At 37.0% G+C, this 12,686-nt stretch overlaps 1 protein-coding gene and 1 long non-coding RNA gene across 3 annotated transcripts; both read right to left on the reverse strand.

Annotated features, from left to right (window-relative positions):
- Positions 1-1,555: 1,555 nt before the first annotated feature.
- Positions 1,556-6,717, reverse strand: LOC110910606. Of its 2 annotated transcripts, none has more exons than XR_004881577.1 (4): positions 6,390-6,717; positions 2,550-2,614; positions 2,223-2,405; positions 1,556-1,790 (listed from the first exon to the last, which is right to left on the reverse strand). It is a non-coding gene; the product is annotated as an uncharacterized LOC110910606 (long non-coding RNA). The 2 variants fall into 2 exon arrangements; XR_004881578.1 differs by having other exon boundaries at positions 2,233-2,405; positions 6,390-6,716.
- On the reverse strand, positions 4,008-5,794 carry LOC118487364. The gene is made up of 2 exons (XM_035984154.1): positions 4,404-5,794; positions 4,008-4,134 (listed from the first exon to the last, which is right to left on the reverse strand). The coding sequence occupies exons 1-2, from the start codon at positions 5,536-5,538 to the stop codon at positions 4,097-4,099; spliced, it is 1,173 nt and encodes a 390-aa protein (XP_035840047.1). The 5' UTR covers positions 5,539-5,794; the 3' UTR covers positions 4,008-4,096.
- Positions 6,718-12,686: the final 5,969 nt, after the last annotated feature.

Below are 12,686 nucleotides of genomic sequence, written 5' to 3' on the forward strand. Positions count from 1 at the left end.
TTAAGAGATTAATTTGAAACTTAAAAAATATTGTTGCGTTGTATGTAAAACGGTTTAAAGAGGGTATGGTTACTATTTAAAAAAATTAACATATATATTGGAATTGGTATGATTACTATTTAAAAAAAATTAACATATATATCGGACTTTTTTTTTATTTTAAAAAACACGTGCCTCTCAAAATCACGAGCCTTGTGCGGTTGTACTCCACTAACACCCACATGGCCACATCACCCTCATACGGTTGTAATATCATTTGATATTCATTCCATTCAAGGTATAATATTCTCTTATTCTAGATCCCGTGCTTCATATTTGATTGCATGCAAATCCTATGTAGATTCTTTTTTCTTTTATTCAACAAATGTGAATGTGATTAATAGGTGGGTACACAAACGCGATTAAATCCACATGAACAGTTTTGAAGTACCTTAACCGAAATTTAGATTTTAGTTATGACCCAACTGAACTAAACCTTCTCATACACACCTTTAGATTACTAACAAGTGTTGTGTTTTTCGTTGCATCGCGAATTTGGTTTTGGTTATGGCTCAAAACCGAACTGCCCTGTACATAGCCCTAAAATCACCAACCTAAGTGATATGTTTCCCGCCGCATTGCGCGGGTAAACGACTAGTATATATATATATATATATATATATATATATATATATATATATATAGTCAGGTTAATGCGAGAACCACCTTTATTACGATAACCGCGAGAACCAATGTGAACACAACCTAAAATAGCTAAAAAAACCTAAAAAGACCTACCCCCCCCCCCCCCGGCTAAAATGCTAAAAACTAAACCCAAAAAAACCTAAAAAAAATAAAATTAATAAAAAAATTGTTTTTAAAAAAAAAAATTAAAATTGTTTTTAAAAAAAATTAATTTATTTTTTGCTACTAAAAGTAGCGTTTTTTTTATAAAAAATATTTAAAAAAAATTTGTGCTTTTTAGCTATTTTTAGGTATTTTTGGTTGTGTTCACATTGGTTCTCGCAATAAAGGGTGGTTCCTAACGGATCCTTCTCCTATATATATAGCGAGCCACGAACCGAACCTACCTTGGTTGGGGTTCAAACCAAACTCGTTTACAAACCAAGTCGGGCGGCCCAACTCGTTTACTAACTGACTCAAGCAGATGACTCATTTAAAACCCAGGCGAACTTCGAGCAAGCCCCTATTATGAGGTTTTTAAACTTTACTCTGGCATGTCGACCCAACAAGTACTCATGTGTGGACATCTACATAATTAACTTCTGTCATGTTTGATTCAATATTCAAAATTAATACCATTGACATTATTATATTTGACTTTTTATAAAGTCAATAAACCTAGAAATTGATACCAGCCACCAAATTTATGCAAATATTACGGGCATATCAAAACACTGGTAACATAACACCAAATTGTCAAAGTTTTAACATTCTTGACTTTTCAACGTCAAGTGCACACCTTTTGTGTTGATTAAGATCTTAACTTTGAGATGAAATATCAATGAATCCAACAAATTCTATGACAATCACTCTATAGTTAACAATAATTATGTATTTAAAAGTGAACATTTAACCATTAAAAGTCAAACTTTGATCAACATTCAAGTGTAAATTTTATAAACCAGATGAAAAAAAAAGGTAGCAAGTACTGAGGATTTTTTTTTTCAACGTGTTCTAAGTTCAAAGCACATAAGCCCGGGCGTTATTTTAGCAGCAGCTTGAGGTTTAGTTTCAGCTGAAGATTTCAGCTGAAGATTTAGCCAGGCTTTCTTTCGTTCCACTTTTATCTGCAACAGTATAGGAGTAAGCTACAATCTCAATTACGGAAAAATAAGCAAGTACGTTAGTAACTTTAACGTACATCAGTCTTAAGCGAAAATCTTGCCTGTAACCAATTTAAACATCATTGGCCCATATATTGAGTACGATTTAAACATCATATCTTCCATGATTATGAGTGATCATTGGATGTTGTCACATTCAGACCACCACATTCTACATGTGTATTTATGGCAACCGAAACGCCTTTCGTGTCACATTATCAATTAATTTTCATCAGAAGTTGTTTACCAAATAGTCAAACCCTTTATCGAGTATATTTGACGTGTTTTATTATTCCTTTCTTTTTTATAAAATATATTATTGGTTCAGACGTTCAGGATTAATCACACAAATGAAAACTCATGAACAGAAGAAGTAATTTACCAGCTTGAACTTACACTCTATTACCTGCAGGACTATCATTTGACATGGCTGAAGCAGCAGTTGCTCGGTTATCATGAATGCTGAGTTGCCTGGTGAGTTTAGAGAGCAGGGAGGATTGCTTTTTTATTTTCTCTCTTTTTCGCTTTACATTACCGTCCTCTTGAAGCAGCTCCTATATTCTCACTGTACTTTGGGAACTGTTGACCAAAACAATCAAAATTAGCACCAGGTGGGTCAATTTTGACCCATTTCCTTATAAATGGGTCAATTTCAATCTTCCATTGCTAAATTCTGTATTAATACTGTACAAGAAGAGGACAAGATATAGCAGCTAAACTTACAGAACTGTGGAGTTTATCGAGCATATATCTTCTTTAGCCTTTTCTACTTGGCAAAGAACAACTACCTGCATAATCGTTCAAAAATAGGTCAGGTCGGGTTGGATTGACCCACAAACACTTGTGTACTTTACTTTCTTTTACTTATTTATGATTAAAAAAAAGTTACAATAATAATCCACTTTCTTAATATAGCAATTTACAAAGTTGTGCACTAAAAATAAACCTTGATGAGATTTCAACACATTTGACCTGTTACTCTTTTAGCTAAACATAAACCTTGATGAGATTTCAACACATTTGACCTATTACTCTTTTAGCTACACGTTTTATTCGACCTGTTTAAGTTTTACTTTGTTCTATTGGTTACATCAAGCGTAGTAAATGTCACATCAGATGGCTTAATAGCATACTCAAACTCAGAACCAGTCACTTGAGAGCTTTATACACTATTCAGAGTTGACTCGGTAAGCCCCGAACCAGTATCATCCACTTCTTCGGTGCTCTTAACATCTGTCTTCTGTTACCCCCCCAGACCTAGTCAAGATGGCCATGAACATCCATAGCAATACCATTACTCACCAGGACCACAAGAGGATCAATAACGGATCCGTTCTCGACATTCACACCGTCTTTACCGCACTTACTGAAAGATTGTATAATTGCTTGCCTTTTCAAGGCATTTATATCCTCGATGATTAGAGGGATAACCAAGAAAAACACAAGGCATGGACCGATGTTCGAGTTTGTTAATGGTGGTGTGAGGAATTAAAGGGTAACACAAACAACCAAATACACGAAGGTGTGTATAAGATGGACGAGTGAGGTAGAGAAGTTGAGTAGGAGAGTTGTAGTTAAGAAGTTTACTAGGAAGAATGTTTAGAAGATAAGTGGCCACCTCTAGAGCATGATGCCAATAGGTGTTAGGCATAGAAGATTGAGCTAGAAGTGTACGGATAATGTTATTAATTGTTCGAATTTTTCGCTCGGCTTTACCGTTTTGAGACGATGTATGAGGGCAAGAGAATCGAAAATGCATACCATTTTGATCACAAAATCGTTTAAATTGAGCATTGACATATTCCTTGCCATTATCACATTGAAATTGTTTAATTTGACGCTCAAATTGTGTTTTAATGAAGGTAGAGAAGGTGAGGAAGATTGAGAAAACTTGTGATTTATTACTAATTGGGAAGGTCCATAAGAAGTTAGTAAAATCATCAAGAAATAAAATGTAATAACGGTGACCACTACTACTAAGAATTGGTGAAGTCCATAAGTCACTATGTATAATATCAAAAGGTAAAGAAGTAGAATTAAAAGAATCCATAAATGGAAGTCGAACATGTTTACCAAAAACACACGATTGACAAAGTTTAGGTTTCAATTTATTACAATCAATAAAATTGGAACTTTTAAGAGAATGCAATAAATTTGAGCCAGGATGTCCAAGGCGTTGATGCCAAAGATCTTGGGTCACAGCGACAAAGGTAGATGGTGAAGTGAACTTTGAAACTTGTGTAGGATCCAATGTGTAGAGGTCACCGGAACTATTGCATCGTAGGATAGGGGTCCGGGTCTTGAGATCCTTCACAATAAAACCAAAAGGGTCAAATTCAACAGAAACATGATTATCTTTAGTGAACCGACGGACGGAAAGCAAGTTTTTGATTAAAGAAGGGGCGTAAAGGACGTTGGTTAATTTAAAAGGTGGAAAAGGTGATTGTAAGGTTTGGTTACCCTGTCCAAGGACGGGTATGGTTTTGCCATTTCCGACTACAATATTACGAGCTATGCAATTATTATAAAATAAAGACGGGAAATTAGTAAATACAGAGGTCATATGATCTGACGCACCTGTGTCCATGGTCCAGTTTTGTTCGGGAGGATTAAGTGCCATATGATATAGAGCCTGAGACAGATCTGTTGGAGTATAGCCATCTGCAGTTGACTGGGCCTGATTAGCCGCAAAGTTGTGGGCTGGTCGTGGGCCTAAAACACCTGGCCCAGCATTGTTTGTTTTGGGGACAGTTGGATAAGGGCAAGGGGGTATCCAAGGGGCCCATGGCTGTTGTAAATGGCCAGCCCAATTATGTTGAGAATGACCGGCCGTAGGGGAAAAGGAGAAATTCCATGGCACCTGTTGTGAAGAAATCGAAGATCCAGAAGAGTTCCAGCTCCCGCGTCCACGAGAAGCATACCCTCTGCCCCTACCGCGGCCCCTACCACGGCCGCGACCACGAGTGCGTTCCGATGAATCAGTCCGATTGTCTGGCTGGCGAGTATCTGAAGATCGAGAGGAGGAGTTACGATTGGCTGTGGCGGTTAGGGCTGTACCAGCAAGCTGAGCGGCTTGTTTTGCTTGATTGATTTTCCTGGTTTCTGCCATACACAGTTGAGAGCGGGTCTCATAGAAGCTGGGTAAGGGTTTCGTATTTTGGAGGATGAGAGCAACGCTTTCGTATTGTTCGGTGAGACCTGCGAGAATTTGTAACACCAGTTGTTCGTCGGTGATGGAGGAGCCGATGTTGGTTAGCTGGTCAAACATAATCTTCATGGCTTGGCAGTAGGCGGACATCGACTGAAACTGATCAAGGCGAGTGCTTGAAAATCGGTTGTTGAGGTCGATTGTTCTGGTTGCTTTGTTGTCTTGGAATAAATTGGCTAACGCGGTCCAGGCGTCATAGGCGGTGGTGTTGGGCTTTAGAATGGTGTGAAGAAGATCGGAAGAGATTGTTCCGTAAATCCATTGAAGAACAATTGAATCCAATCGTTCCCAACTCTCGGTAGGAGCTTGTTCCTTATCTTTATCTTTCTCAGCTGAAGAAGAAGTGGTACGAGGCTGTAAGTGATCATACACCTGAAAGGATTTGCACTGGATTTTAAAAAGTTCTGACCATGTTGTGTAATGCCCGGATTCGATGTCAAGGGTGATTGGAATAAGGGTACGAATGTTATTAACAGTGACTGCAGGGTGCAGGTTGGAGGCCATAGGGATCGTAGATGAAAAGAAGAAGAGTAGGAGAAGGTAGGCAGCGGAGGTATGAGGGCAGAAAGAAGGACCGTATTTTACCCTCTTGATACCATGAAAGATTGTATAATTGCTTGCCTTTTCATTGAATCAATATCCCTATAAATACAAATGGCTCTCCACTATTTTGGGAGGAGATAACCACCAAATAAATACAAAGATTTATCTCTAATAATATAAGATATAGATCTATACAAAATATAAACTTGATCTAATCTATTACTTACCTTAATAACACTTACTGCCATAGCCCCATGAACAACGCTATTAGTCTCCGACACCAACGGATCAACAGTCAACCATTCCTTCTTAAACTGCTCAAACTTCACCATCAACATTAACACCACCTGCATCACCAAACTCACCAGCACTCACCTCGACACTCACAAACACACAGGCAGAATCCCCATTACCATCACAATTACCAATACCACTACAATACAATCAACAGTAGCAACACCACCGACTGCATACACACCAGAACCACACCTCTCCTCCTCCACCTTACAAACCACCTCACTGCAAACAATTTCAGCACCAGCCATCATCTTGAAACGTTCGCGAATCCTGTAACAGATTCGGATCTGGATTCGGTATGATCCAGGTGCGAAAAATCTAATCGAACATAAACCAAATTGAAATCTACCAGATCAAATCATTGTACGACATTATAAGTTTATAACAAAAACTCAACGCAATCAACCATATTCTAACTACCTTACCCATAAATTTGTTGAAATGTGACAGAATCCTCAAATATATGATATGAAGCAAGATGAATCAGTAGCTTAACCTATACAATAACGGTGTACCTCAAAAGAGCATCTGGTAATGCAACAATAATTCATCGTCTGCGTCTTCAAATTCTTAGCAACTGAAATCGTCCTGAATCGCTGGTCTTAGAGAAATAAAAATGTTCTACATCCTTCCTCTGTAAACCTAGGGTTTTTAATTTCAAAATTAGGACTATTCTGCAGGGGAGAGTTACCTGGTTGCAGACGAAGGCACTAGAACGGGAGGGATGAGTAGGAAGATTGAAATGGATGGAGCTTGATGGAGGGAAGAGCAGGGGAATTGAAAATTTTGGGTGTATTTTGTGGGTAACGAATGGTCACATGAAATAATTAAAGTGTGATGATAAGCTACTTGTAGTCACGTTTTTTGTTTTGTAATAATCATCCGTAACTTTTAGTCACACATAGAAAACTTATAAGTGGCTAATAAGCACTATTTTTTGTCACACAAATTTGTAAGCAGTAATATGTAATATCTTTTAGCCACATCATAAAAAACATATTGTAACAGTTAGTAAAAGCTGGTCACACTTTTTCTACTGAGGCTAGTGATTGTCACATTTTATATTGAAAGTGTGACTATAGACTTAAAAAATGTGTTTTTGTCACATGATCTAAAAAATTATACAAATACCGTGGCAGCAGGTCACAATTGGCCACACTTGTCGAGATGTGACTAGATTGGCTAGTAAATGTCACACTTTTTTCAAAAAAGTGTGGCTACATGTTTTGAGTTGTTTTACAATGATCACATTAATAATAAATTGTGTGGCTAAAAGTATTTTAAAATATTATAAATAACCTTTAGCCACATATTTAATCAAAATTGTGGCATGTCTGTTTTTGAAAAAATGTGGCTAAAGCCTAGTTTTGACGTAGTGTGGGTGTATGGTATACCTAGATTTATGAGCTTCCTCTAAAATCTTTGATCTTAAATTTCCCTGTTTAGGTACCCAAATTCTGTTTTTGTGGAATTTCCAAATTTCATCATTTCCTTGTTCCAATTCTTTTAGGTAACCTTTCATTCCTTCGGCATCGTCCTTGATTGCGGTTTTCTGGATTTCCTTCACTTGTTCCATTAAATCTATTTGTAGATTTATTCTAAGGGCACGGACTCGCCTATGCTTTTCATGATACTTACGACTTAAAGCATCTGCTACTACGTTTGCCTTTCCTTCGTGATATTGAATATCACAGTCATAATCACTTAAAATCTCCATCCATCTTCTTTGCCTCATGTTTAACTCTTTTTGCCCAAATATATATCTTAAACTTTTATGATCTGTATAAATAGTAAATTTACTTCCATACAGATAATGTCTCCAAATTTTAAGGGCAAAAACTATGGCTCCTAGTTCTAAATCATGAGTTGTGTAGTTTTCTTCGTGCTTTTTCAATTGTCTGGAGGCATACGCAATTACTTTCTTGCGTTGCATTAACACACATCCGTATCCTAGTTTTGAAGCATCGCAATATACTTCAAAATCTTCTGTTCCTTCTGGTAAAGCTAAGATTGGCGCATTGGTTAATTTCTGTTTTAAAATTCTAAAGGCTTCTTCTTGTTTTGGTCCCCATTCAAACTTAGTGGCTTTACAGGTTAGCTTAGTTAATGGTACAGCTATCTTGGAAAAATCCTTAATAAACCGTCTATAATAACCAGCTAAACCTATAAAATTTCTAATTTCCATTGCAGTTTGCGGAACCTTCCAGTTGGTAATTGCTTCTATCTTAGCAGGATCTACGTGAATACCTTCGTGATTCACCATGTGTCCTAAGAATTGCACTTCTTGTAGCCAAAATTCACACTTCGAGAATTTAGCGTACAACTTTTCTTTTCTTAACAGAGTTAAGAGTGCATGCAAGTGCTGACAATGCTCGACTTGACTTTTGGAATAAATGAGTATATCGTCAATGAACACGATCACAAATTTATCCAAATATGGTTTACAAATCCTGTTCATCATGTCCATGAATGCAGCTGGGGCATTTGTTAGTCCAAAGGGCATGACTGTAAATTCATAATGACCATACCTAGTTCTAAAAGCAGTTTTAGGTATGTCTTCCTCTTGAACCTTTAATTGATGATATCCGGAGCGCAAGTCTATCTTAGAAAAATATTTAGCGCCTTGTAATTGATCAAAGAGATCATCAATCCTAGGTAATGGGTATCGATTCTTAATTGTAACCTTATTCAATTCTCTATAATCAATACACATTCTCATTGATCCATCTTTCTTTTTCACAAACAACACTGGTGCACCCCAAGGGGATGAACTAGGTTGTATAAATCCTTTGCTTAGTAATTCATCTAATTGCTTCTTTAATTCTAGCATTTCGGTAGGAGCTAATCGATAAGGTGCCTTGGCTATCGGTATAGTTCCTGGAATTAGATGAATCCTAAATTCTACCTCTCTATCTGGTGGTAACCCAGGCAAATCTTCTGGAAAAACATCTGGGTATTCTGAGACTACAGGAATTTCCTTAAGTTCTTTTCCTTTAGTACAAATGATTACTGAAATCATATATACTATTCCTTGTTTCCGTTCATAATTAGCAACTTTCATTACTGATATGAACTTCAGTGGCCTCCGAGGTTTATTTCCTGCAATCTTAATTATCTCTCCCGTAGGTGCTTGAATTTCTATAGAGTTCTTATCACAAATGATTTGAGCATGGTTGGCTATTAACCAATCCATTCCTAAGACAACATCAAACTCGGCTAGTTTCATAGGTAATAAGTTTGCAACAAATTTATGACCTAAGAGTTTTATTTCTACTTTTTGCAAAACCTGATTAATTTCTACTGAATTCCCATCTGCAGTTTCGACTGTAAAAATTTGCCTAACGGTAGTCAACGGTAACTTAAGAGCTTGACAGAATGAAGTATTTATAAAACTTTGGTTTGCACCAGAGTCAAATAATACTTTTGCATAAACGTTGTGAACTAAAAACGTACCGGCTATCACATCCGGAATGAGCTCTGCTTCTTGAGTGGTTAGCTGGAAAGCTCTGGCATTTTTCTTAACAGTTCCTTCAACTGGTTTGCCCTTGTTATCGGTGATTTTGTTCAGTTTGGGGCATTCGGTTTTGTAATGTGCTGTTTCCCCACAGTGAAAACAGATTACAGTTTTCTTCACTATGGCCTACAGATTTGCAGAAATTACAAATTGCATTGCATTTTCCAAAATGTTTCCTTCTGCAATTTCTGCAAAATGGCGGGGTTGAAGATTGTCTTGCTCCTTTCTTCTTGAAATTACTACTATTACCCACCCTAAATCCCTGGGTAATCTTTTGAGCCAATTCTTTCTTCCTATCTTCATCTCTTGTGCGTATTAGTTCGTCGGTTAGGGTGTTAGCTAATTCTACTGCATCGTCAATAGTATGAGGTCTCGCAGCTTTTACGATATTGCGAATTTCGCTAATTAATCCCCAAATATATCGGGAAATGAGTACCGGTTCTGGCGAAGCCAGATTGGGTACCACTCTCGCATATTCGAAGAATGTCGAAGTATAACCACGACAATCTACCCCTGTCATTCGATGATTTAGGAACTTATTTGCCATCTGTTCATTCTCATACTCAGGACAGAATTTTCTTTCGACAAGATTCTTAAATTCTTCCCAAGTCATAGCATAAGCCACCCGTCTCCCTTTTGCTTGCAGTACTGTGTTCCACCATTCTAGTGCTCCTTCTTTAAACAAATTTGAGGCATACATGACTTGATCTTCTTCAGCACATTTACTTATTGCAATCACTGCTTCGGTTTTCTCTAACCATCGCAGTGTTGCAGTTGCTCCTTCGTTGCCTGCAAATTCAGCGGGTTTACAAACAAGGAATTCTTTGAAAGTGCAACCAGGTGTTGCAGCCTTTCGTTTCTTAGGGCGCGGCGTGTGCTGAGATTTATTATCATGATTAATATGATCATTGCCCCCGTTTATACTATTACTGAAATTATCCTCAATAGTATGTCTACTAGGAATGATATGTTGCGGCTCGTTTGGACTTTTTATAGCAGCAACGAATATTGGAATTGCGTTGGCTATCCCTTGAGCAACAATATTTTCAATATCTTGTTTGGTCATATATTGATCTTCTGGGTGATGCTCTGACTGATTAACTTCATTTACTGGTTCGTTATCATTATTTGCCATCTGATAATAATTTATTATGAGTAATTAGTAATTAGCAATTTATACAAATAATCAGACAATTCATAACACATAAAGTCAAAACTTATCGATTTCTCGATTCCATTTTATATCAGTATAGTATGCATCAATACACACCGATATTTTACAATGTTTTATTCGTTATGTTACAACTGGTTTCACTATTTACTTTTACTATTACACAATGATAGTTTTATCATCTTCTTATCTCTCGTTACTTGATATCCTAAAAACGAAGTTCCCTTTCATCATACTTCCAGGCAATCTGTCCCCCTATCTTTCTAATTCTATTCCCTGCATCCATCAATTCTTCACCGAAATGGCGAAGTTCAACCAGATTCTCATTGCTCATTGGTGGATTAGGTAGGGGTTCTGGATCGAATTGTGGAAGAAAGGAATAAGGGTCGTTGACAATATTTTGGAATTGCCAATCATTTGTCCACCATTCCTCCATTTCTACAGGTTGGAAGTGTACTATTGGATCTGGGATTGCTGGTCCAGAGTTCATAGGAAGTGGATTTTCAATAGGATAGGTAAAAATATTCGTATTGACAGGCTGAAAAGTATCACAGTTTGCCAATAGAATATCTATCTGCTCCTGAAAAGTTAGCCTTTGGTTTTGGTTGGAACTCTCCCCAATTTCTACCTGAGTTGGTCTAGAATCTTGCCCTATTTCTGTTTCTATTTCTTGAGAATATTCCTCAAACTGTTTCTCCATTTGCCTAAACTCTTTATTGGCTTCAGTTTCCCTTTCTTGCTGATTAGGGTTTTCCTGGATTATAATTGCCTTTCCTTTTCCTAAAGGGTCGTTAATTCTAGGAGGTTTTGTAACTGGCTTTTTCCTACGTATACGGCTTCCCCACACATAATTTTTTCTTTTTCTTTCTTTTTGGTTTGGTCAATGGTGGAGTAGGAAATTTTACAGGTTGGTCCACATCAGCAAAATATCCAGTAAATTCATGAGAAACTTCTATATTCACCGGGTAAAGATTGAGGTTCTGAAAAGCTTCAGATATCTCGTTCATGCTGTGTAGCATATATGCAAAATGCACAAACATATTAAGTTAAAACTTTGGAACAAAGTTTAACAAATAAACATGGAAGTTTTATTGCACACTATTTGTACAAAATACAGGAAAACACATTCAGATTTATTTTACTAAATTTTATTTATTTACTTATTGGGAAGTGCTGTTTGCTAGATGTAGGGCATCTAAAGATTTGCATGTTCTGCCACACTGGCTAACATATACAAATTTGCCCATTTTTCATCGAGTTTATCTTCCCAAGGTGATTTCTTAATTAACTCCTGGGTTTCCTTTTTAATCTTCTTTTCTCTGATTTGCTCCTTACTTTTCTTAATAATCATATTCCTTTTTCTAGGAGAAAGCGGATATTCATAATTCGCTTTTTGCACAAATATTCCTTCTTCAGGAATTGTAGGGAGCTTTGAAAATTTAGTTTTAGACGAACTTCCTTCTTCGTAGACTGACCTATCTAGTTTAAGATAGATATCTTGTAACTTTTGCTTACCCATACTGTAATTAACAAATAATCAGTTTAAAAGCACCTAAACACATAATCACGTAATAGTAATCAGGAAAAATTAAGTATCTTTTAAATACTTAATTAGCTTAACTTAGTGGCTCTGATACCACCTTGTTTCTGTCACGGCCCCCGGCCCGGTTTGACCCGTTCCAGGAGCCGCGGGACAGAAATCCTGCGGTACTTTGTTTATTGTGAGTTTAGCAGCGGAAATTTTATTTACAGGATCGTTTAAGCTAAAAACTTTTCCCGATTATTTTATTTCACAATTCGGGATAAAACCCTGATAATTTACAATAGTAAGATTTTCTGGATAAAACACATTTCTTTATTTTATACTGAGCCACTATCTTAAGCTTGAAATGCTTCCCCTGCATTTTTCCTGAATTACAGCAGATCACCTGAATCATGTTTGGAAAAGATTTTGTCAGCGGGGAAATACTGAGTGAATTATTCTAGTTGCTGAAAATGACACATCTGTTATAATTCACAGTGTTAAGATCTTTTACAATGTTTCTGATATCAACCAACTACCCACAGTACTTTACCACTCGACCCATTGGCCCACCTGTCCAATGGTGTCTGTGATTATGGTCATAT

Source organism: Helianthus annuus, chromosome 15, assembly GCF_002127325.2.
Source record: "Helianthus annuus cultivar XRQ/B chromosome 15, HanXRQr2.0-SUNRISE, whole genome shotgun sequence".
NCBI lineage: Eukaryota > Viridiplantae > Streptophyta > Magnoliopsida > Asterales > Asteraceae > Helianthus > Helianthus annuus.